Here is a 23,999-nt window from a genome sequence, read left to right as displayed (position 1 = left end):
AACGTGGTTTGCCCCAAACGTAAACCGTATTTCTAGCTGCAGATCGCCCATGAATGTTTGAGTTTTCTCGTGTCGGTATTTGAGTCCGAGAATGGAACTTGCACGTTTTTTTGTTTTCATCTTAGATTATACTATATTAGACTTTGGTGGTTTTGAACGTATCAACTCGTGTGAATGGTACAAGTAGAAGGGTCTTTTGAATGGTACAAGTAGAAGGGCCTTTTGTCAAAAGTTTCAACGAAATCAAGAAAGACAAAAGAACTCACATGTGGGAAGGCCTCATCGTTGCAGCTAAATGTGATAAGAAATGTCTAATGGTCTGGCAACTTCTCATTTAAAGTAGCTGCAACGATGAGGCCTTCCCACATGTGAAGACAACATAAATTCCTAAAGCATCAGCGTTTGATGGATGCCAAGGAAACACACACAACTACATATGCTAACAAATCTCACAAATCAATGGGTCAGGCAAAACTACCAAATCTCTGGAAAATGAGAACCTTGCATAACTTGAATTTTGACAACCAACTCCATGACCTATAGAATCTAATACCATCCACCAATTAATAGTCAAATAATTCCCATATCACAAATTCAAATGTGTACACAATTCAAATTAAATGAGCACAACAACCCAAAAATCTACAAAATCCATAGTACACCACCACACACACGACATGACACCAAATAGCTTAGTGTTGTTGCCCTCTTCCTCTTTCCCTCAATACTGGTTTCACAATGAAACAAAAGGATTTATGGGAAAAACTTAATAATCTTATGATTGTAATAAATATTTTATACAGAAAATGAGGCAAATAACTAATCTCCTACATATTAATAGAGAATTACTTAAAAATTTGTAACCTTAAGCTTGTATAAATTAAAAAATAGTCTTGTTTAGGTATCACTTAATTAGGGTGTCAATTAGGCTTACATAGCAACATAAGAATCAATTGAAAAATTAGTAAGTCCAAAATCTAATTGTTACGAAAAATTATATTAACCCAAACATAAATGTATATTATAGACTTAATACTCGGAGATCTCATTAACTTAATACTCAGACTAATATATATATATATATATATATATATATAATTTTTATGATTATGTCATTCGAATATGATCATATCATGCATTCTACAAATCATTCGAATATGGTTTCGTTAGGAAATTTGATCATATCATGCGTTCTACAAATCACATAATGAATTAGCAGTCCAATATGTTTTTTTGTGTATAGTAACATTATACATTGTCTACAATCAGTCTAAATTCATTATAAAGCCGAGGAGTAGGGTGTGATCTTCATATAATATTCAAGCAGTGGTTGTATCCGAGTATATAGAACGGAAAAATATATTTCAGACCAATATCAATGGAAAATATAATGGATATCCGGTTTATACTATTTCGATGTTGGTTAAGATTTATTTAAATTTCAATTTAACCGAACTGTACGTAGTCAATAAATAATATCATCGTATCAAATTTATGGATCATGTAACACACTCATAACTTAGGGGAATTTAGATAATTATATAGTATGTCTTTAGTCAACAAGGAAATAAATATATACACAAAGTCAGATCCACAAACTATTATATAATCAAAAATATATATTTGATCGTCACTTTACCTTGAGCAAAAAATGGTAATTTATATTCAATACTAATAAAACTTTGGCACCAAGTAATATCATTGCCCAAAAAAACTCGGAAGCTAAGGAAAAATTATATATTCGATGTATGAAATAGTTAATGCTCTTATACGTGAACTCAAACCTAACAAGCAATCCTATTTAAACTAGGGGTTGTTCTCAAACGAAACCATCATTCTTCGAGCTATATATTCAGCTTCAGATTTAAAGCAAAACAAATGTCGTCTCCAAATAATAATTTAAAAATCGGGTTTGTCAATTGTTTGTTTCTCTTAATATGGCCCATAATACCATCATGGTTGTCTTTTTGCTATAATACCAAATATTAATTCAACAATTTTTAGTGTATGTTAACTATTTTATAAATTATTTAAATATCTTAAATTTTTATTAAATTTTATAAATTATTTAAATATCTTAAATCACATTTGATAAATAATTTTATACTTTAAACAGTTATAATAAGTAACACTTATATACTAATATTCGTACGATACTTATATACTTAAATTCAATTATTACTTTTAATATATAATGTTAATTAAAAATAAAATATTATCATGCATAGTATGGACAATAACATTTATATATTCCCCATGACATACACATTTGAATTTCAAATAATTCTATAAATAAATAAATCTATAAAAATAAAAATAAATATACATATATAATTTTAGTCGATAAATGTTTGTAAATATATCAAAAAGCGTTGAATATATATATGTCTGTAAGCATATCAAAATCGAAAATATGTTTGTAACATTTTAGGCAAGCACATAGACTATAAATATTTTTAAAATATTTTTGTGACCAAATATACACGTTTTAGGAAGTTAGAATATTTCAAATATGTTTAAAATATTGTTTTAACTGAAATTTCCTAAATTTTTGCAAAAATCAGGCTTTCTTATCCGTAGAAGGCAATTCCTACACTGTGTAGAACGAAGACAAAAAATCCAATAAGCAAATTCTACCTCATGTAGCCGCCAGAGTAATGTCTAGATTTCACATTCCGGGAGTTGTAGAATACGTAATAAAAGTAGAAGCTGCATTCGATAGAAAAGTAGTTATTTTTACAATTAGTAGAATTTACATTCCCCATATTTAGAATTTTAAGTAAAAGTAGACTGTTCGTTCTAAAAAAAAGTAGACGAACTTGTTTAATCTAGAATTCACTTTCTACTAACCCATTTTCCGTAGAAAATGAATTCTACTTTTAGTTGAACGTAGTTTTAAAATTTAATTTATTAAGTTTTTCAATAACAAAAAATATCAGTTTGTGTATATGAGTTCGATTGTTTCTATTTTTTACAAAAAAATATGATTCATAAAATTATTTATTTCATTAAGTTTTAGAATTATAAATGGTAAAATAGAGAAAAAAAATAAACAAAAAAGTTTTGATACCAAAAGAACAAGCATGCTGAATTTTTGTTCCGTTTTGGTAATTTTTCCAATTGTTAATCAGTTCAGATTTGCCTAAGCAAACAAAACGGTTACCTTTTTGAAAGCTCATCGAGATATTTAGGGTTTTAGAATGTAATGATAATTTGATTCTATTAATTTGCTTATGGTTCAGATCAAATGACAACAATACTTTTAGTTTTTTAATCTCACATTGTTTACATTTTTTTATTTGATATTAGATATACCATAAAAATTTATGTTTTTAGAAACTATACATGATATGAGATTACTAGGTTATATAATATGAATTAAGTAAACTATAAGTAACTCGAAACTGGGAAAGTGCACACAAATGCATTGTAATAGAAAAAAATATTTCTTCCTTTACATGTAAACAACATTTTTATAAAAGTAACATTTTAATTTATGAGTAGTAACTAAGATTCAACAAAAAGGAACAATTAGCATTTGTTTTTGACTGAATAGTTTGGCAAAGAGGTTCTTGGTCTCCTTTGAACAACAGAACAAGCCAACCAACCAGTCTTCTAAGACACATATATTATAAACAAAGGAAGAAAAGAAACACCAAAGAACTGGGAAAGTTCAAGAAACAATTAATAGTTTGATCAGAAGCTTTTCTTGCATGATTATCTATATCTTAATCCTTAAAACACAATCCTTTAATCTCCTCTTAAATACCCCTTTCAACAAGTCTCTTCTCCTTCATCCCAAAATCAACTCATCACTCTCCAATCAACAACATTTTGTTTCCAATGGCTTCTTTTGCTCTGTTCATTTTCACTCTCGTTGCCCTTTCAAGTAAGTCTCCTTGCACTTAATACATTATGATTCGATGAGCAAAGACACTTTCACTAGTATTTACCATACTCTTGTCTTCTTCTTACAGGTTCATGTAGCTACGCAATTGGTCCACAGAACAACAAAACATTGTTATCACTTGCAAGCAGGCCGATTGGTATAAACTACGGAAGATTAGGTAACAATCTCCCATCTCCTTACCAATCAATCAACCTCGTCAAATCCATTAAAGCAGGCCACGTTAAGCTTTACAACGCCGATCAAGAAACCCTAATGCTCCTCTCTCAGACCAATCTCTACGTCACAATCATGGTCCCTAACAACCAAATCATTTCCATCGGTGCCGACCAAGCGGCCGCAGACAACTGGGTCAACACCAACGTTCTTCCTCACTACCCACAAACAAGAATCCGATTCGTCCTTGTCGGAAACGAAATTCTCAGCTACAACTCCGACCAAGACAAGCAAATATGGGCGAACCTTGTCCCGGCCATGCGTAAGATCGTGAACTCTCTTAGAGCAAGAGGCATTCACAACATCAAAGTCGGAACACCACTCGCCATGGATGTTCTCCGGTCGAGTTTTCCTCCGTCCAATGGAACATTCCGGGAAGAAGTCGCCGCTCCGGTGATGTTACCGTTGCTGAAGTTTCTCAACGGTACAAACTCTTTCTTCTTCCTTGATGTTTACCCTTACTTCCCTTGGTCCACTGATCCGGTTAACAACCATTTGGATTTCGCTCTGTTCGAATCGAATTCAACTTATACCGACCCTCAAACCGGTTTGGTTTACACCAATCTATTAGACCAGATGCTCGATTCGGTTATCTTCGCGATGACCAAGCTCGGTTACCCCAACGTCCGTCTTGCAATCTCTGAAACCGGGTGGCCTAACTCCGGTGATATCGACGAAACCGGAGCTAACATTTTCAATGCCGCAACTTATAACCGGAATTTGATCAAGAAGATGACTGCTAACCCGCCACTCGGCACACCTGCTAGACGCGGTTCACCAATACCGACGTTTTTGTTCTCATTATTCAATGAAAACCAGAAACCCGGTTCAGGAACAGAGAGGCATTGGGGAATTTTGAATCCTAACGGTACACAGATCTACGATATTGATTTGAGTGGGACAAGACCGGTTTCTAGTCTTGGTTCGTTGCCTAAACCAAATAACAATGTTCCGTTCAAGGGCAACGTGTGGTGTGTGGCGGTAGAAGGAGCTAACGAGACGGAGTTAGGGCAGGCGCTTGACTTTGCTTGTGGAAGAAGCAATGCCACATGTGCAGCTTTGGCACCGGGAAGAGAGTGTTACGCACCAGTTTCGGTTACTTGGCACGCAAGCTATGCATTTAGCTCGTACTGGGCTCAGTTCCGGAACCAAAGCTCCCAGTGCTACTTCAACGGCTTGGCGCGTGAGACCACGACCAACCCAGGTAAGCTTTTATTAACTTATAATTCTTGTCTAATAAGAAAATGAATAATCAATTCTTAATAATTTAAATACTCTGTGATTGTAATGACTATTTTCTACAGGAAATGAACAATGCAAGTTCCCTAGCGTTACCCTGTAAGACCTCCTCAAGAGTCAAAATTAAAGGGTATGGAGAAGGTTCAAAAGCTGGATCATTCGTATTAAATCAATCTTGTTCTTAGTAGTTTTTAATTTCCTTATTATTCCAAGTTTGTACTTCTTGTTTCCTATTGTTGAGGAATATCGAATAAACAATGAAAAATATTGATATTTTAAAATTAACCAAGCGGTGTTGGCCTAATGGTAAAAATGGTCCACAACTGTGAGTATCGCCATGAGTTCGATTTCCCTTGGTCATCCAGAGAACCTTAAGTGGTAAGAAAAGGCGGATCCTGCGAACCTCATAGTGATTAGTTTTTGGGTCTAGAAAGCTTTTGGGATCACACTACACTACGGTTATAAAAAAAAAAAAAAGTGAAGCTTGCATCATTTCTTATGTTTCTATATAGTAATATATTAATGCGTTTGAGGAAATGATATTACATTTTATGTCGAAAGAACCAATTGAACCAAATCACGCATACTTTATACAGTCACACCAATTCGGGAACTACACTAATTTTGGCTTAGCCTACATTTTATTAACATCATAATTAAAATTAAATATATTCCCTTTTTGGTTTGTAGATATCTAAAAAGAAATTTCATACGACAGTTATTTTTAGTTTATTAACATTCAAATAAGAAAATGACTAAAATTTTTTTTATTAAAGAGTAAAAATACATTTATACCATAGGGTTAATTAATCTAAACTCAGAGTTTAGAGTTAAGGGGTGGAGTTTTGAGGATAGAGTTTCAAATTTAAAAAAAATAAAAAAATAATATTAAAATTTTTAAAATAAAAAATGGCTATTTTGATCATTTTTTTTAGTGCTACTTTTGTGACAAAAACTTAAAAATAGCTATTTTAGATAATTATCCATTTATACATTTGGAGTAAAAATATATTTATACCCTAAGGTTAACTAATTTAAACTTAGAGTTTAGAGTTAAGGGGTAGAGTTTTGAGGATAGAGTTTCAAATTAAAAAAAAAAATAATAATATTAAAATTTTTAAAATAAAAAATGGTTATTTTGATCATTTTCTTTTTTGAGTGCTACTTTTGTGACAAAAACTTAAAAATAGCTATTTTAGATGATTATCCATATCTAAAGGCGTCAATTAGACAAATAGCAATATTGAAAATAAAATAAGAAAACTAATCATGTAATAATGTAAAGTTTAATTGGATGTGACAATTTGACATGAAAACAGACGGATACCTATTTGTCCACACGTGGTCTTTCGTCAAATACGATGTACGCAACTGTTATATTATATTATACTATACTATATTTATTAAACATATAATATAAAACAATAGACTCATTTTTTTTAATACAACAGTTGCAAATATTATAACATACTATTATATAACTCTCTCTCTCTCTTCTTTCTAGAGAGAATTCTCTCTTCCTGTCCCTCTTACCAGAATCTAATTTTTCAGAGGGAGGATGAGAGATTTGTTATGGTTTTGATGTAAGATAATTTCAATCGAAAGATTGAATCTTTTGCTTCGCTTTGGCGATTTCTTTTTTCCTGTTGAGGAATAAGCTTCGCTTTATGCGTTTTTTGTTGTGTATCTCCAAAATCGGGTTGGGTTGTTCTTCATGTTTCTTCAAGTTTTATCCTATCCTAAACTGCTTTTGAAATCAAATAAAGTTAATCTCTCCTCTTTCACAACAAATTTCAGATCCCGTATGTTATTGTGTTGGATTCTTTTTCTCCATAGATCTCACTTACTCCTTTCTAATTAGAGTCAATCTCTACTTTCTTATGTGAAGCCAATGATAGGCTTTTAGTAAAGTTTCTTTGAGGAAGGGATGATGTGGTGTTGGATTTGCTCTCGGTAGAATTATATAGAGATTTAGATAAGCCGGCATCTCTTTGATGGTTCGACAAAAATCTCCCATAGATCCTCCGAGCTCTCCCCGAGTTTATCATCTATTGGAGGCTGAGTTTTCAACCATAAACAACGGTTTAAGTGGAAGATGGAGTTCTATTGGTACCAGATCTTAGGTCTTGAAGAAACGACATGATAGAGGAACGATTCAGGAGCAGCACCGGTGGAGGAAGCTTGCAGCACCGGTGGAGGAAGCTTGCAGCGGCCGGGTTCACCGCTTCCAGTGCGAAGGTCATGCGTTTGGACGCGTGTCTTCTCGGAGCTCTTTTTGCGGACACGAAGCTCTCGCCATTTTCTCTATTAGGTTATAATAATGTCTTACACTAATTTTCTTTGGGCTTTTGTATCTGATGCCAAGTTGTAAGTGCCCATTGGGCTTACTTAATGAAATCAAGTTTTGACAAAAAAATAACATACTATTATACATTGACCATTAATTGAATAGTATAATATAGCGTACTATAAACATCTACATATTGATTGTTGGAAGAAAATATGAAAAAAAAATATGTATTTGTAATAGATCAAGATTTTTATCCAGTGTTAAAGAGAACGCTAAGCGGGCCGGAGTCCTCCGCCCAGTGCCTTGACTAGGCAATTTTAGGCGGACTAGGTGGATTAATAACAAACCATATATATATATATATATATATATAGTAATAACTAATAAACAAAGAATTTTGTCCAAAAAATAAATAAAACGTTAAGAAAACTCAAACAAACGTCAAACCAACGTAGTGTAGTGTTTTAACATAAAATATAAATAGGCAAATAAGTTTGTCCTATGAATTCTAACAGTGATTTTAATCATGTTGTTCATTGTATCTCCTCTAAAATTTATTCATCATCTGAGTCAAATTTCACGTCAATTTCTTCCTCATCATCAGACTCAGAACCAGACTCATCAAGCTTTCTCATCAAATCATCATCCTTAGATGAGGCTCCTAGTTCCACATCAGTTTCTTCAACAATCCAATCCTGAGCATGAATAGCAGAATCTGCAAGTAGTATGTCCACATTCTTCTCTTTTTGCTTTTAGCCATTAATCTCATGTTGAATTGGACATAGACAAGATTGTTCAACCGTTTTGCATCAAAAGTCTATTTCTTTTTTTGGTACGTACCTACATAAAACTGAATAAATAAGACACACAAACATTTCTAAGCTCGTGAAATAAATTGAAATACTTACCCCTTCGAAAGTACTCCATTTACGTTCACATCCCGAAGAGCTAGTCGTAAGAGACAAAATCTTTCTTGCATTGTTTGTAACTTAGGAACTTCAACCCCATAAAAATTCCACCATTGAACTACAAAGAATTATTTGATTAGCAAAATAATATATAAAAAAGATTCAAAATACACAAATTCTCAAAAAACAAATTTTGATCATCATTTTCATCATTTTTTGAGCATCTTTTAATGGCTATTGGATGCCCAAATGTTTGAGCATCAAGATCATTCTCAAAATTTCCCTCTCTTTTTGCATACATTGCAATTTCAGTGTTGATGACAAATGTTTGAGCATCAAGATCATTCGGATAAAAAGCAGCAACACACTTGAAAGTAGAAGTAATGACATCCCAGTCGAAATGAATAGTCGTATCCTTATAAAAATAATAAGAATTCAAGAGATATGCCATCCAATGAAAATGACTATCAAGACGACCATTTCCCTTCCCAACAACAATATTGAGGATTGGTTTGTAATTCTTCTCCAGATTGTTCAGTGCTTTGCATATTTCTTTCTTTGCTGCTTCTAACTCTCCATGCAAAAACCCATTGTAGGCTTCTGATCTCCATCAACAAATCTTAGTACTCTAACCAAGGGTTTAAACACTTTCAGACACATTTCTACACCATCCCAAAACTCTATATTCCAAGTTGTATGATAGGCTACGAATCCTTTAGGATGCTTTGCCCATTTACATTATACCCATTCATTGCTAGCAAACATCATCTTTAAGTTTTCTTTCTTATCCATTAAACTTTTCAATGTAAGGAAAGCAGGTGCAAATCTAGTTACTCTAGGCCTTACTATTTTTCTTTTCTTTGTAAACTTCCTCATCATGCGTAGAGTCTTGTGATGGGCATAAATAAAAATGGTAAATGCCTTAGCCTTGTTAATCGTTTGCTCAAACAAATGAAGTTTAACAATACTTTCCACCATCAGATTTATTGTATGAGTTGCACAAGATGTCCAAAATTGGTTGGCTTCACTTCCTTTTACACTGTATATCTCTATACGCCAGAACCCCGTTTTTCTCTATACACCGAGTTTTGTTTTTTTTTAATTAATCAATACTATTGGTAACTTGTACGATTCACATTTTTTGGCTCTGTTCCATTAATATTCCAGTAATAGGTCTTTCACAACGAGATCCATTTTATACAGTAACAATATTATATTTTAAAATTGATTTGGTTATTTACTCTATTAGTCAGTTTTTTTCTTTCAAGAGTGAGAATCTTTATAATAAAAATGAAATTTCCCCCGCTTAATGGATAACCATTTGTTATCATTGGGGGTTTTCTAAAAAATGGAGTTGATTGGATTTGCACCAATGTAAACCATATGTTTCAAACACAATAGAAATAGAAGATATAAATGATCTATCTTTTGAAATAATGAATCGAGTTCCTCTATTTTATTAACAGGTACTGATCCTTGATATTTCAAAAAAAATTCCTTTTTGTGTTTCAATCTATGGTCTAAACGAGTTGGACATACACCCGAGTACTTGTTCCTTGTCGCTGAGGGCATCCCCGAAGCGCTGGAGATTTCGTGACATTTCGGATTGACTGTCTTGTATTTGTAATAAGTTGTTTAATGGATGTCTTGTGTTTGTAATAAGTTGTCTGGTTTAGATGGGTTCTAACCGGCTAATTCTGAATTACGTCTTTTGGATATAATTGATGTCTCCTTAGCCTATACATGTAAATTAGGGCCGAAGCCCGTAGCCCGAGCCCGTAAAAAAAATTGGGCTTTCGGGCTAAGCCCATTTGGGCTTTGGATATTTTGGCCCTAAATCCGTTTGGGTTAGGGCCAGCCCTAAAACACGAAATTTAATATTTTATCTTAAATATTATCGTTCTTGCAATCAAAACCATTAGTAGTATTGATATATTATTTTAATATTTTTATCCAAACTCTAATAAAGCAAATATAAAAGTTGTTGCTGTCAAAAAAAAAAAAAAAAAAAAAAAAAAAAAAAAGTTGTTAATGCACTTTATTGTTTGATCATTACAAGTGTCACATTTTAAATTTTGCAAATATACTTCTTCTTTGATGTACAATATGTTTTTTTTTTTAATTTCAAAATACAAAGTATGAAACGTTTTACCGTGTTTATCATAAATTTTGTTCTCTTATATATTTAGTTTTAATTTATATTTGATTATTTAAATCTTATTAAACTTAGTTTGTTTATAATATTTTTAAACCATAAAAAAAACATTTTTGATAAAGAAGAAAAGTTTAAACTCACTTTACATTTTAAAACAAAAAAATGAAACTGATTTTTTTTAATGAAAATTCACATGTATTAAAATGGTCGAAGTGACAATAACAAATTATTTTTCGAAAAGTCTGAAAAGCCCTATAAGGGTCGGGCTAGACTTAGAATTCTAGACCCAAAATATTTTCCGGCCGGACTCAAATATTTACGGGCTTAGCGGGTTTGGGCCGGACCGGACCGGCCAGCCCGAATCGAGACTCCTAGTTGAGCGGAGCCTCTGTTTTTTTTTTCCACTTTCGAGTTATTTACTTGAGAGATTTTGGCTATATGGTACATTCTAATCGTAACAAACAAAACAGAGGCTCGTTGATGCATTCGGTTGAAAAAGAAGAAGATAACGACACGAAATTTAATTGAACCGGAATAATCACCTAACCGGTCTTCCTCTTTTTGTTCCGTCTCTCCTCAACAATTCTCCAGAGCGCGAATCCATCTTTGTGTGCCCTAAGAAGAAGAAGAGGATGATTCATTTGAAGCTCTAAGATGATTTTGAGGACACAAAGACGGAATCGTCTTACTGCTTTGAGATTGGTTCATCCCCGTTCAACTGAGACAGGTACTCTGAGAAATGCTTTCTTCTCTGCTCTCAGCAGCACTGTTAGAAAGATCTCATCTTACAGAGAGAAATTGAGAAGTGGGCTCGTCGTTGATATCAAGAAAGATGATGCTGTTAGCTCTTTTCCAGTCGATGATTGGGTCTCGTCCTCTTCCTACGGTTATTGATTTCAACAAATTGTTTGGTTTAGTTGCCAAAACAAAACAGTATGATCTCCTCGTCTTGGCTCTGTGCAAGAAAATGGAGTTGAATGGGATTGCACATGACCACTACACGCTGAGTATTGTCATCAATTGCTTCTGCCGTCGCCCGCCGGAAACTCCGTTTTGCTTTCTCTGCTATGGGTAAGATGTTGAAACTTGGGTATGAGCATAACACAGTCACATATAACTCCCTCCTCAATGGCTTATGCCTCGAGGGTAGAGTCTTCGAGGCTGTGGAGTTAGTTGATTGTATGGTCCTAAGCCAACATGTACCTGATCTCATCACCCTCAACACTCTTGTCAATGGACTTTGTCTCAAGGGTAATGTGTCTGAAGCAGTGGATTTAATAGATCGAACGATGGATAAAGGATGCCAAGCCGATCAGTTTACCTATGGTCCTATTTTGAACAGAATGTGTAAGTCAGGGAACACTGCCTTGGCCTTGAATCTGTTCAGAAAGATGGAACATAGAAAGGCCAAGCCTCACGTAGTCACATACAATACCATCATCGACAGTCTTTGCAAAGATGGGAGCCTCGAAGATGCACTCAGCCTTTTCACTGAAATGGAAATCAAAGGGATCAAAGCGGATGTCGTTACCTACAACTCTCTCATAAGAGGCTTCTGTAATGCTGGCAGATGGGATGACGGCGCACAGTTGCTGAGAGATATGATTAGAAGGGACATCACCCCGGACGTCATCACTTTCAATGCTTTGATTGATAGTCTTGTGAAAGAGGGGAAGTTTTCTGAGGCTCAAGAATTGTACAATGAGATGATCACAAGAGGCATAGATCCTGACACCACTACATATAATTCTTTGATATATGGGTTGTGCATGGAGAACCGCTTAGATGAAGCCAACCAGATGATGAAGAATCTGATGGTTAGCAAGGGATGCGATCCTGATATCGTGACGCTTAATATCCTTATAAACGGATACTGTAAGGCTAAACGGGTTGATGATGGTATGACTCTTTTCCGCAATATGAATCTGAGAGGAGTGGTTGCCAATACAGTCACTTATAACACACTCGTCCAAGGGTTTTGTCGATCAGGGAAACTTAATGTCGCCAAAGAACTCTTCCAAGAGATGGTTTCTGAAGGTGCTCATCCTGATATTGTGACATAAGGTATTTTACTGGATGGGTTGTGTGACAATGGAGAACTAGAAAAGGCTTTGGAAATACTTGATCAAATGCACAATAGTAAGATGGATCCTGGTATTTGTATATATTCTATAAGCATTCACGGGATGTGCAATGCAAGTAAGATCGATGATGCTTGGGAACTATTTTGCAGCCTCTCTCTCAAAGGAGTAAAGCGTGATATTCAGTCATACAACATAATGTTGTCAGGATTATGTAAGAAAGGTTCACTGTCTGAAGCGGATGCATTGTTTAGAAAAATGAAGGAAGATGGATATGAACCAAATTACTGTACATACAACACAATAATCAGAGCACATCTCCGAGATGGTGGTGACTTAGCCACATCAGTTGAACTCATCGAAGAAATGAACAGGTGTGGCTTCTCTGCAGATGCTTCCACTATAAAGATGGTTATGGATATGTTAGTGGATGGTAGATTGGACAAAAGATTTCTAGATATGCTGTCTGGTCCTTCTCAAGACAAATCATCATTGTTGGATTGAAATAAATCTTCTTTTCGAGACAAATCACCAAGATTCTGACTCTGGTTGCTCCTCTTTCCTCCGTGGCTAATTCGTCCCTCTTCACTTCCCGCCAATAATTTACATTGAGAATCTATGTTTCCTGAAAACTTGTGTGTTTCTGGTCAATATTGGTTGACTCATTGTGTCGGTATAAAGCTATCATTAAGAGTTTGAGCTCCGTGTCTTCTTTTTCGATTTTCTTCTGACCAATTGATTGATCTGTGACACATTTGGAGCTAACTGTCTGTGGGTTTAAAAGGATCACTCACTAGTCACTAACTAATGTTTTTTTGGTTCATTGAACCAACCAGTGTTTTTGTTTTCTGATATTTGGGAATCTTAGGATCAGAACCAGATTCCTTGAGTTGAATTTGGTCATCTTCTGTGAAACCCAGAGTTGACTTAGTATTGATCCTTAGTTTTAGTTCTTTGAGTGCTCTTTTGATCTTCTAAGGAAGGTTCTTGGCATCTATGATGACTGATGATTTTAGAGCTATTCATAATAGCCTCCCTTTTGGACACTGATGTTTCACGTCCCACTTTGCTCTCTTCAGAACTGCCTAACAGCTAGGAATAAATTGATATATAAGGTAGATTTTTTTCTTTTGAAATTCTAGTGTCAATATCATCTACAACCTTTGTTATATTCACTCAAGTGAAAACCTTATGTAGTAAAAGAGTAATGATTGGCTTAAAGTACTAAAAATCTTCTGTTACTACAGAGTTTTTTTTTTGTTTTTATTGAACTTGGGAATCTAAAGACAATTAGCTGCACAAAGATTTTAATTCCCAAGTTAAATTAAAAAAAAAAACTCTGTAATAACAGAGATCAACAAGCAAGTACCATGTAACTAAGAATTGCCAAAAAAAAAAAAAAAAAAAAAGTTTTGAGTTTCAAAACACAATCTTGCTCGTCTGAAAACTAAGTACAAGAGCTAAAGGAAAGACATGAAAAGCTTCAAACAAAACAGATTGTGCTCATGTTTACTACATTTTGTTGAGTTGATTCTTCTTGTTTCTAACGGTATAATTGTAAGTTCAACCCAATTTTTAAATGATAATTGTAAACCGAACCAAAACTCTGATTGGTTGTATTTCCTCAAAAAAAAAGAGAAGCAAATCGAACCTGGTTTAGATACATGATTATCGAACCGGGTTTCCTCCAAAGCACATGATCGACGCAGAAAAGGAAGAGATTCACCTGAATAAGAGAAGATGATACAAAGATTGATTCCTCTTCAACGTAAAGCTTTCGCATTGGTTCAGCCTCGTTTCTCCGAGACAGGTACTAAGAGAATCGCATTATTTCTCTTCTCTTCCGCCTTCTCTGTTCTCAGTGATGGTAGAGTTTCTTACAAAGAGAGATTATTAACCAGTGGGATTGTTGGTATCAAGAAGGATGATGCTGTTTCTCTCTTTCAGTCCATGATTCAGTCTCGTCCTCTTCCTACTATCATAGATTTCAACAGATTGCTTAGTGAAGTGTCCAGAACAAAACATGTGTGATCTCGTGTTACATCTCTGCAAGCAAATGGAACTGAAAGTGATTGTATATGATCTCTTCACTCTCAACATTATGATCAATTGCTTCTGCCGGCTCCAGAAACTCGGTTTTGCTTTTTCTGTTATGGGGAAGATGTTGAAACTTGGATATGATCCCGACACAATCACTTTCTCAACTTTGATTAACGTTTATGTCTCAAGGGGCCAGTGTGTGAAAAAGTCTCCCCTGTATTTCTGTATTTAGGAGCTAGTAATCGTCGCTATGCTCATATTGGTGACGTTATTGTTGCTGTAATCAAGGACGCAATACCAAATACTCCTCTAGAAAGATCAGAAGTGATCAGAGCTGTACAAATTGTACGTACTTGTAAAGAACTCAAACTTTACAATGAGACGATAATACGATATGACGACAATGTCGTAGTTGTCATTGATCACTACCTTGTGTTGGTCAAATGATTCATTTCATAGTCTGATAGATCCTTGATGGAACTTATTAATCGGACGAGAATAAAGATAGAGTCACATTGTACTTGTCAATACTGACAACAATGAAATTTATAGTAAGATGAAAATCCTTTGACTTTTAAAATCGTGAGGGTTCAAGTCCCTCTATCTCCAACCCTCAACAAAATTATAAGGAAGTAAACAACCTCAAACTCAACTTATTGATTCAGAGTACAAGCTTTACATATGAGACTTATCTATGCTTTTATTATTTATGGTTAAGACTCTTTTTATAACATTCACTAACAACGATTCCACAAAGGCAAGCCAATTCAAGTCAGATGGGAAGACTCTGTATTGCCTAGAGGTGGTGAAATATTTTAACTCAGACGAAGCTAACTCTATGAATCTGGTGAGACGTGAAAGCAATATATCATTAGATATAACTTCTAACTTCTATTTAATAACTATCAACTAGAAAACAAGTATTGTTGTGTTCTTTATTAAGCACTGTTATTAAGGTTTGGTTCAACAAAAGGATTCCAAAACATGCTTTTATCACTTGGTTGGTTTTGAGGGAAAGAATGTCTACAAAGGACAGGTTAAGATCTTGGGGAATGGCGATATCTCCGGATTGTCTATTGTGTGATATTGAATCTGAAACAGCCCACCATTTGTTTTTCGATTGTCATTTCTCAAATGAGATTTGGACTTTGTTGATGGCGAGAACAGGGTTATTGTTTCCTCGATCTTTTCAGAGCATTGTCACCTGGATTGGCTATCTTACGGTAGAAAAGAGGTTCAAAACCATTATCATACTGATTTTTCAAGCAGCCATATACCATGTATGGAAAGAAAGAAATAGCAGACTCCACTCCAACGTTCACAGGACGCCTCAGGAGTGGCGGACCCAAGAAAATTTTTATGTGGGGTCAAAAAGGTTCAACAGTGTAGTTTAGGAGAATTGAACTTGTGTTTTGTGGGTTCAACACTGCACTACCTAACCAACTACGCCACATATCATTAATGAAACAAGCCCACAAATTAAATTTTTATTATTTTTGTGGTGTCAGTTGACACCATTAGTCTTCAAGTGGGTCCGCCACTGCGCCTCAGGCAATCGTCAAAGATATTCACCTTCAGCTTCGTGCAAAATTGATTGGTCTCGATAGAGACGGTAAAGTATCATCACCGACAAGAGTTAGAAGGCAGAAGAAGACTTATCTCTCTATCTGGTTTGGAAAAGTGCAGGGCTAGCTGTTTTGCATCAAGACATCTTTTGGAATCAAGATTGCTTCAAATGAGTTTCAAAAATTATATTTAGGCTTCCTTTGTCTATAGCTTTTTTTAATCCTTTGTTAAGGATCTAAGGGCATGATTATTGGTAGGACTTATGCTTAAGTCCTTAGATTAATTTAGTATTTTTTTTTATGTTAAGGACCAAGGTTAAGGACAATCCCAAATATTAGAATTATTGGTAGGATTAATTTGATGGTTCTTAGTAAATTTATTATTAATTTAAATAAGTAACAACATATAAAAGGAAAATTATTAAAAAACATATAACATTAAAATTGAAAACATGAAAACATTTCAAAGTTGGAAAAAAAAATTATTTTATTGAATTCATAGAAACTTAAATATTGTAGTTTTTGTTTTTTCCGTCCAAGTTTCTCTAATCATTGTAGTTACTCGGGAGATGTCCAAATTTAGCCCATATATTTTCAATCAAATCTTCTTTTAATTGTTGATGGCCTTGTCTATCCCGAACTTCTGCTCGACGGCCAATTGTATTACCAAGATTTGTAGTCCTTTTGACTACAAATGTAGGATCCACATCTTCTCCTTGCTGAAATTCTGAAGCGTTATGCTGAGTGTATGAATCTCGTTCATCTTCGACAATCATATTATGGAGTATGATACATGCTCTCATAATATTTCCTATTTTGTATTTATACCATAGATTAGATGGATTTCTAACAACGGCAAATCTAGCTTGCAGGACTCCAAAGCACGCTCAACATCTTTTCGCACGGCTTCTTGGTGCTTAGCAAATAAACAATTCTTTGGACCTTGTGGCAGTCGGATAGATTGAATAAAAGTCACCCATTTCGGATAAATACCATCGGCGAGGTAGTAAGCCAAATGGTACTCCCTTCCGTTGACATAGAAATTGACTTCCGGAGCATTTACGTTAATTATTTCATCAAAAACAGGTGATCGATCAAGAATATTAAGATCGTTCATAGTACCTGGAGCTCCAAAAAACGCATGCCATATCCAGAGGTCTGATGAAGCTACCGCCTCCAATACAATTGTTGGTTTGCTGGTTCCTCGTGAATACATTCCTTTCCAAGCGGTGGGGCAGTTCTTCCACTCCCAATGCATACAATCGATGCTTCCAACCATCCCGGGAAATCCACGTTCTTCTCCAATTTGTAGTAGTCTTTCAAGATCCTCCGGTGTGGGACGTCTTAAGCATTCATCGCCAAACAAGTGGATTATTCCGGCGGTAAATTGGTGCAAACATTTTTGAGCCGTTGTTTTACCTAGTCGTACATATTCGTCAACTGTATCTGCTCCACCACCATATGCCAATTGACGAATTGCTGCAGTACATTTTTGGAGTGGTGATAGACTTGACCGTCCGGTTGCATCTTCTGATGGTTGAAAATACTCTACTTCTGTGGAGAGACGATGCACAATACGTAAGAACAATGGCTTGTTCATTCGAAAACGTCGGCGGAATAAATAGTCCGGGTAGGTGGGTGTTTCGCTAAAATAATCATTCCAAAGCTACTGGAAAAAATTTTGAAATCGGGATTCAAGTTCATCATCAGCATCATCATCTTTGTGGTAATGATAATGGGAAGAAGATGGCATTTCAAATGAAAAAAAAAGTTATTATAGAAATGAGTTGAGGATAGATGAAAGTGTAAGTGTAATGAAACAAGATTTCATACTTATAGGCAGAAGGTTGTGATTGTATGAATCTCCCGTGATAGTGCAAGTGTATGAATCACCCGTGATAGTAGCTTGTTAGTGTCATAGTAGGCTTTATAGGTTCTTTGATTGTGTAAGAGATTTATTTGTTTGTTTGTGTGATTCTATATCCCGTGAGCAAGTTTCTTACTTGATAATCCCGTGAAGTATACAAGTTTTTCAACGAGCATACAAAATACTAGTTCAACGAGTTCATACAAAAGAGCATACAAAATACAAGTTCAACGAGTTCATACAAGAGGACCATGGCTATCAAGTGCATACAAGTTCAAAGCCAAGAGTTCAAACCTACAACAACTACATATGAGCAACAAGGAAATGAGCTGCAGTTACTTGATCAAGAGGAGCATGGCTATTATCCCTAACACAACAACCATAAAACCTACAACGAGTTGAAAGCCATTCCTAAACCTAAAATTTTTTTTAGCTAAGTCACACACAATTCTCTCAAGGCTAACCAACTTCTGCTCTGTCTCGTAATGCAGTTCCTTTACCTGGTTAAGCTGCGTGTCGTAGTCACTCACACACGTTAGATAATCAACCTTATCCGAGAGGTGGCCGCAAGTCTCGATAGGGCTCTGATCTCCTCGGTAGCCGCCACATCCCACCATTTCCAAACATGGCAGTCTCCATCGTCGATGTTCTCACAGGTGTAGTATCTTCTCCCAGGGTCATTTCTTGTGTAAGATGTGGCTACAAGCGGTTCGCCACCACAGTAGCATTCCTTGGGGAAGCCAAACTCAACTTCAGGCTGCGGAGGGTACTGACGCCGCGCGGCTTCAATCTCAGTTTGGTCCAGCAGTATATCAGCCTCCATTTGGCTGTAGCCACTGTCGGCTGAGTTGTCACCATACTCCTCCGATAGCGACGGCTGCGTATAGCTGTAATCCAGTCCCATATCTTCCTTACCTGCAAAGAAAAGCTCAGTAAATTAGTTTTTATTTAATAACTTTGCGGTTGCTAGTTTTAGGAAACAACTCTATAAGCTTTAGCTAAAAACAAACATTTTTATTTAATAAACCACACCAAGAAATTTCATACATCAAAGTTCATAAAGAAAACAACAAGTTCAAACATCACATTAAACATCACATTAAACATCACATTCATATTTAGAAATACTGGGCAAGGAGTTTATTCTTCACAATTTCTTCACTCTCACTAAGTGGTTCCTTCTTAGCAAGGAGAGTGTCAAGAATGGCGAGCTTGGATAGTCTCTCCTTCATGGCCAAATCTCCCATCTTCATCTCCCACATGCTCTTATACTCCTCAAAAGCCTTCCCTGTACCATTTTTCATGCTTGCCTTTGCAGCTTTGATACCCTCGGGCCGCATCTCATGCTCTCCAACATCTATGCTTGAACTTTGCGAAACTGCCTCGGGCTCATCAGTTGTTTTTCTCTTACCATTAGCAGTATTTTTACGACTGTTGAGGCTTATCCACTTCTGTTCATACCTCAAGATACACCACACATGCTCTAAGGTAAACTTTGTGTTGTGGTCGGAGTAGAAGATGTCATGAGCCACCTTTAGAACGTCGTTCTCATTCTGTCCGCTGGTGATTTGTCTCTCTGCAGCTGCGTATGCTCCACAGAACTTATTCGTTAGGTCGTTGATCTTTGACCACCTTTGCTTACAATGGTTATGAGAGCTCGCATCACCACCCTGTATGGCATGAGGACTTGCTGCGTAGTATTGTCCTACTCTTTTCCAGAAGTTGCGTGACTTCTGTTCGTTTCCAACAACAGCGTCCTTAGAGGTGTTGAGCCACACGCTTATTAGAACCTCGTCATCAGCTGGAGACCATTTCTTTCTCTCCCGACGCTCCGCGGGTGTGTCTTCAGGTACAGCTGGAGCTTCAGATTGTTGAGAACTTAACGGAGGGATTTCAGGGGATCCAAGGTTTGCACTAGAGGGAAAACTTTCATAAGAAAAGTTTTGATGAACTACATGTTCTCTTTGGCTGTTAAGAAGCCCTACATAACTACGATACTGGCTATATGGATTCGTTGAATCCATATCAGGATTGTTTGAATCCATACCACCAAGAACAGAGATGAGAGTATAGAGAACAACGAGCCAATTTAAGGAAAGAGGAGAGAAAGAAGCGTATGGAGATAATTATGACATATTGGGGTTTAATAGTTGAAACCGTAACAAGTAATAAGTCACAACCACCCAACCATTATCTACCAAAGTCTAATCATCAGTTATTACATTTCTAACAAGTACAAAGCTATCAATTCTCGGTTACATTTTCATTAAATTTTAAAGAGATCTGGTTACACAATCAGACATGGAATGCATTTTAGTTACAACAATGCATTTTAGTTAAAAGATTCTACACAACTAGAAAGCTGTCATCGATATCATTGTAAACAAACTTTATTTGGTACCTTCAAGATTTTGTTACAAGATTTCATTTTAGCATTAACAACGACTGTGACAAGAAACAAACTTTATTTGGTACCTACTATATTCATTTTAGCATTAACAACGACTGTGACAAGAAACAACAAGTAACCAGTACCTTCAATGGTGAAATCAAATTCGAAATGAAGCTACACAGGTTCATCGGCTACAAAGAAGATGTCATGAACAAATTCGAAATGAAGCTAGACAGGTTCATCAATTTCGAAATGAAGCTAGACATGTTCATCAAATTCGAAATGAAGCTAGACATTTCATCGGCCAATAACGACAAGTAACAAATACATATAATTAGAAACAATCTATAATAAAACGGGAATCATTTCATCACAACAATTTAATTAGAAACAATCTATCAACGGGAATCATTTCATTACAATAACAGAACAGTCTAATGAAACAATCAACTCTATAACTCAACAAGCAGTCAAGACAAGACAAACAGCAACAAGATCAACACACGGGAATCATGCAATCAAGACAAGACAAACAGCAACAAGATCAACACACGGGAATCATGCAATCTACAAACGAGAATCATGCAATCAAGACAAACAGCAACAAGATCAACAAACGGGAATCATGCAATCATTCGGAGGAGGTAGATCGACAATTAAATCTCAAAGCGGTAGAAAAAAAAACATACCTTTTTCAAATCGGCGGAGAGGCTTGAAAGAGGATGTCGGTTACTTATCGCCTTTGACAGAGGCTCGTGAGAGACGAGAAAAGATCGCTCCCCACCGATCGAAACCAAAGGCTCGGGAGAGACAAGAGAGAGTTGTGAGAGAGAAGACATGGGAGAGACAAGAGAGAGTTGTGAGTGAGAGAGAAGACAAGAGAGAGTTGTGAGTGAGAGAGACACGGTAGAGACAAGAGAGAGTTGTGATCGAAACCAGAGAAGCTTGAATTTGGATGTCGTTCTCTATCGCCGTCGAGAGAGACACGGGAGAGACAAGAGAGAGAGTTGTGAGAGAGGAGAAGAGGTCTTTGCCCTACGCGGATACCTTCTCCAATCGAATGCTGCCACCTGTGACGAAGGACCAGCCCAAAAACATCTTAATGGGGGACGTTCGGCTTAATTTCTTATGATGTCGCGGCTTTTTTATATTTTTTTTGGGCCGAAATACCTAAGGACCAAGCCCAAGATACCCCGATAATCATGCCCTAAGTATTGTAAAATTTTAAACGAGGTTAATCAGAAATGGTATCCGTTGGAAAAAAAGAAGATGATAAATAAAAACAAACAAAAAAATAAAACAACGGTTCATGATTGCTGTTGAACCAAAGAAAACTATCTAAATTTCTAGTAACAAAGAGAAATACTAGACTGAACACATCAAGAATTAAGATGAAGAGTCGAGAATAATGAACCTAATCTCAAGCTAAAAAAACCCTAGTTTTTACTATATTTGTTTCAAAAAACAAAACTATGTTTTGATTTAGTTATTAATTTAAAGTCACTTAAAATTCTAGACAAAATTAAAATGCCTAGTCCGCCTACTACCGCCTAATAACCGCTTAGCCTGCCAAAATTTGTTGTCCGTCTAATACCAACGATTATATGAAAGTCTAAGCGGACTAGGTTCACCTAACGCCTAGACCGCTTTCTTAAACACTGGTGTTATCGTCTGAAAACCATGAAGTTTGATTTATTCTGTGTTACAAAGCCGAAAATTTTAGAATAAAACATACTACATAAACATAACTATTGATTTTTTCTCTGATTTTCTATCTTCTGAAAAATCAAGGTTTAACTTCTTACATCGATGTGGATGTTTTGTTTCTTCCTATCACACACTTTCATACTCCGTTGAGGTTCCCTTTCTGTTTATCCCATCAATTAATTCACACTTGTTATACCCTTCAATGTGTGTTCTTCATCGCATGTTGTTTCCTTTGATCTTTTTCCTGAAGAGTCATACAAATCCAATCGAGTGTGTCTAACCATCGGACTATAATTTTATCCACCTTTTCAACATATATGTAAAATATCGTAGACTTCTTAGTACATAATGCTAATGATTACTTGATTAGTTACTGCATTACTAATTTTTTGTTGGTCATATGCTCAAATTTCCATATTAAATTGATCTTTTGTTGGCATAGCTTGGTTTATAAGCTATCCTGATGAGTTTAGAAATATTGATAGTTATCCATAAGATATGTTTCCTAATGAGTTTAGGAGTTTATATGAGTTATATAAGGAGATGCCAATCTTGTGGCATAACTTGTGAGTTTAGAGAGAATGCTTTGAGTTGAGCTTAAGCTATAATAAAGTGAGTCTTTATATTTGGATCTTGAGAGTATACGATTTCAATAATTGGTATCAGAGCTTCTATTGAAATCGGTTCAAAAGCATCCAAATTCGTGAAACAGAGTTATTAGTGAGAAGATAAAACATGGGGGATATTATAGCAGCAACAACACCTACGGCAAAGGAGAGAATTTCATCGTCAATTCAATGCCCAATGCTTACAACTACAAACTATACGGTATGGAGCATGAGGATGAAGGCGGCACTTAAGTACATAAAGTCTGGGAAACGATAGAACCAGGAGTGAATGAGGTCGAAAAAAATGACATGGCTCGAGCACTTCTCTTTCAATCAATACCATAAACCCTAATACTAACCGTTGGCAACCTAGATACCTCAAAAGACGTATGGGAAGCGATAAAAGCTAGGCATGTGGGAGCAGATAGAGTTCGTGAGGCGAGACTACAAACCTTAATGGAAGACTTCGGAAGATTGAAGATGAAGGAATCAGAAACCATTGATGAGTTCTCTGGGAAACTTGCTGAGTTATCTTCCAAGTCATCAGGTCTAGGTGAAGATATCGAAGAATCCAAGCTTGTGAAGAAGTTTTTGAGCAGTCTCCCACGAAAGAAGTACATCCATATCATAGCTGCGCTGGAACAAGTCTTGAACCTGAATACAACGACGTTTGAAGACATCGTCGGTAGGTTAAAAGCCTATGAAGAACTGATTCAAGATAGTGATCAAGAGGAAGAGCAAGGAAAGCTTATGTATACAAACATGGATTCACAAAGTCAAAATCTGCAGGGCAGCTATGGTAGAGGCAGAGGACGTTAATACAACAATCGAGGAAGGGGGCGTGGTAGATATAATCAGCGTGACTGGAGACAGGGGAGAGATGTGTCTAAAGTCGTATGTTATCGGTGTGATAAAACAGGGCATTATGTTTACGATTGCCCTGATCGTTTACTTAAACTCCAAGAAACACAGGAGAATGAAAATGAAAGCACACGAGAAGCAGAGGAGTTAATGATGCACGAAG

General features: G+C 35.8%; 1 protein-coding gene and 2 pseudogenes across 1 annotated transcript; 2 read left to right on the top strand and 1 right to left on the bottom strand.

Moving 5' to 3' along the window:
- Positions 1 to 3,729: 3,729 nt before the first annotated feature.
- On the top strand, positions 3,730 to 5,647 carry LOC106436492 (probable glucan endo-1,3-beta-glucosidase A6). The gene is made up of 3 exons (XM_048745690.1): positions 3,730 to 3,889; positions 3,978 to 5,327; positions 5,428 to 5,647. Exons 1-3 carry the CDS (start codon positions 3,844 to 3,846, stop codon positions 5,463 to 5,465), a joined length of 1,434 nt encoding a protein of 477 aa, XP_048601647.1. The 5' UTR covers positions 3,730 to 3,843; the 3' UTR covers positions 5,466 to 5,647.
- Positions 5,648 to 10,860: 5,213 nt separating this feature from the next.
- Positions 10,861 to 13,637, top strand: LOC106436490 (annotated as a pseudogene).
- A 4,813-nt stretch (positions 13,638 to 18,450) lies between these two features.
- On the bottom strand, positions 18,451 to 21,666 carry LOC106422434 (annotated as a pseudogene).
- Between the last annotated feature and the right edge of the window lie 2,333 nt (positions 21,667 to 23,999).

Source organism: Brassica napus, chromosome C1 (assembly GCF_020379485.1).
Source record: "Brassica napus cultivar Da-Ae chromosome C1, Da-Ae, whole genome shotgun sequence".
NCBI classification, from domain to species: Eukaryota; Viridiplantae; Streptophyta; class Magnoliopsida; order Brassicales; family Brassicaceae; genus Brassica; species Brassica napus.
This window is presented reverse-complemented; position numbering and strand designations above follow the sequence as displayed.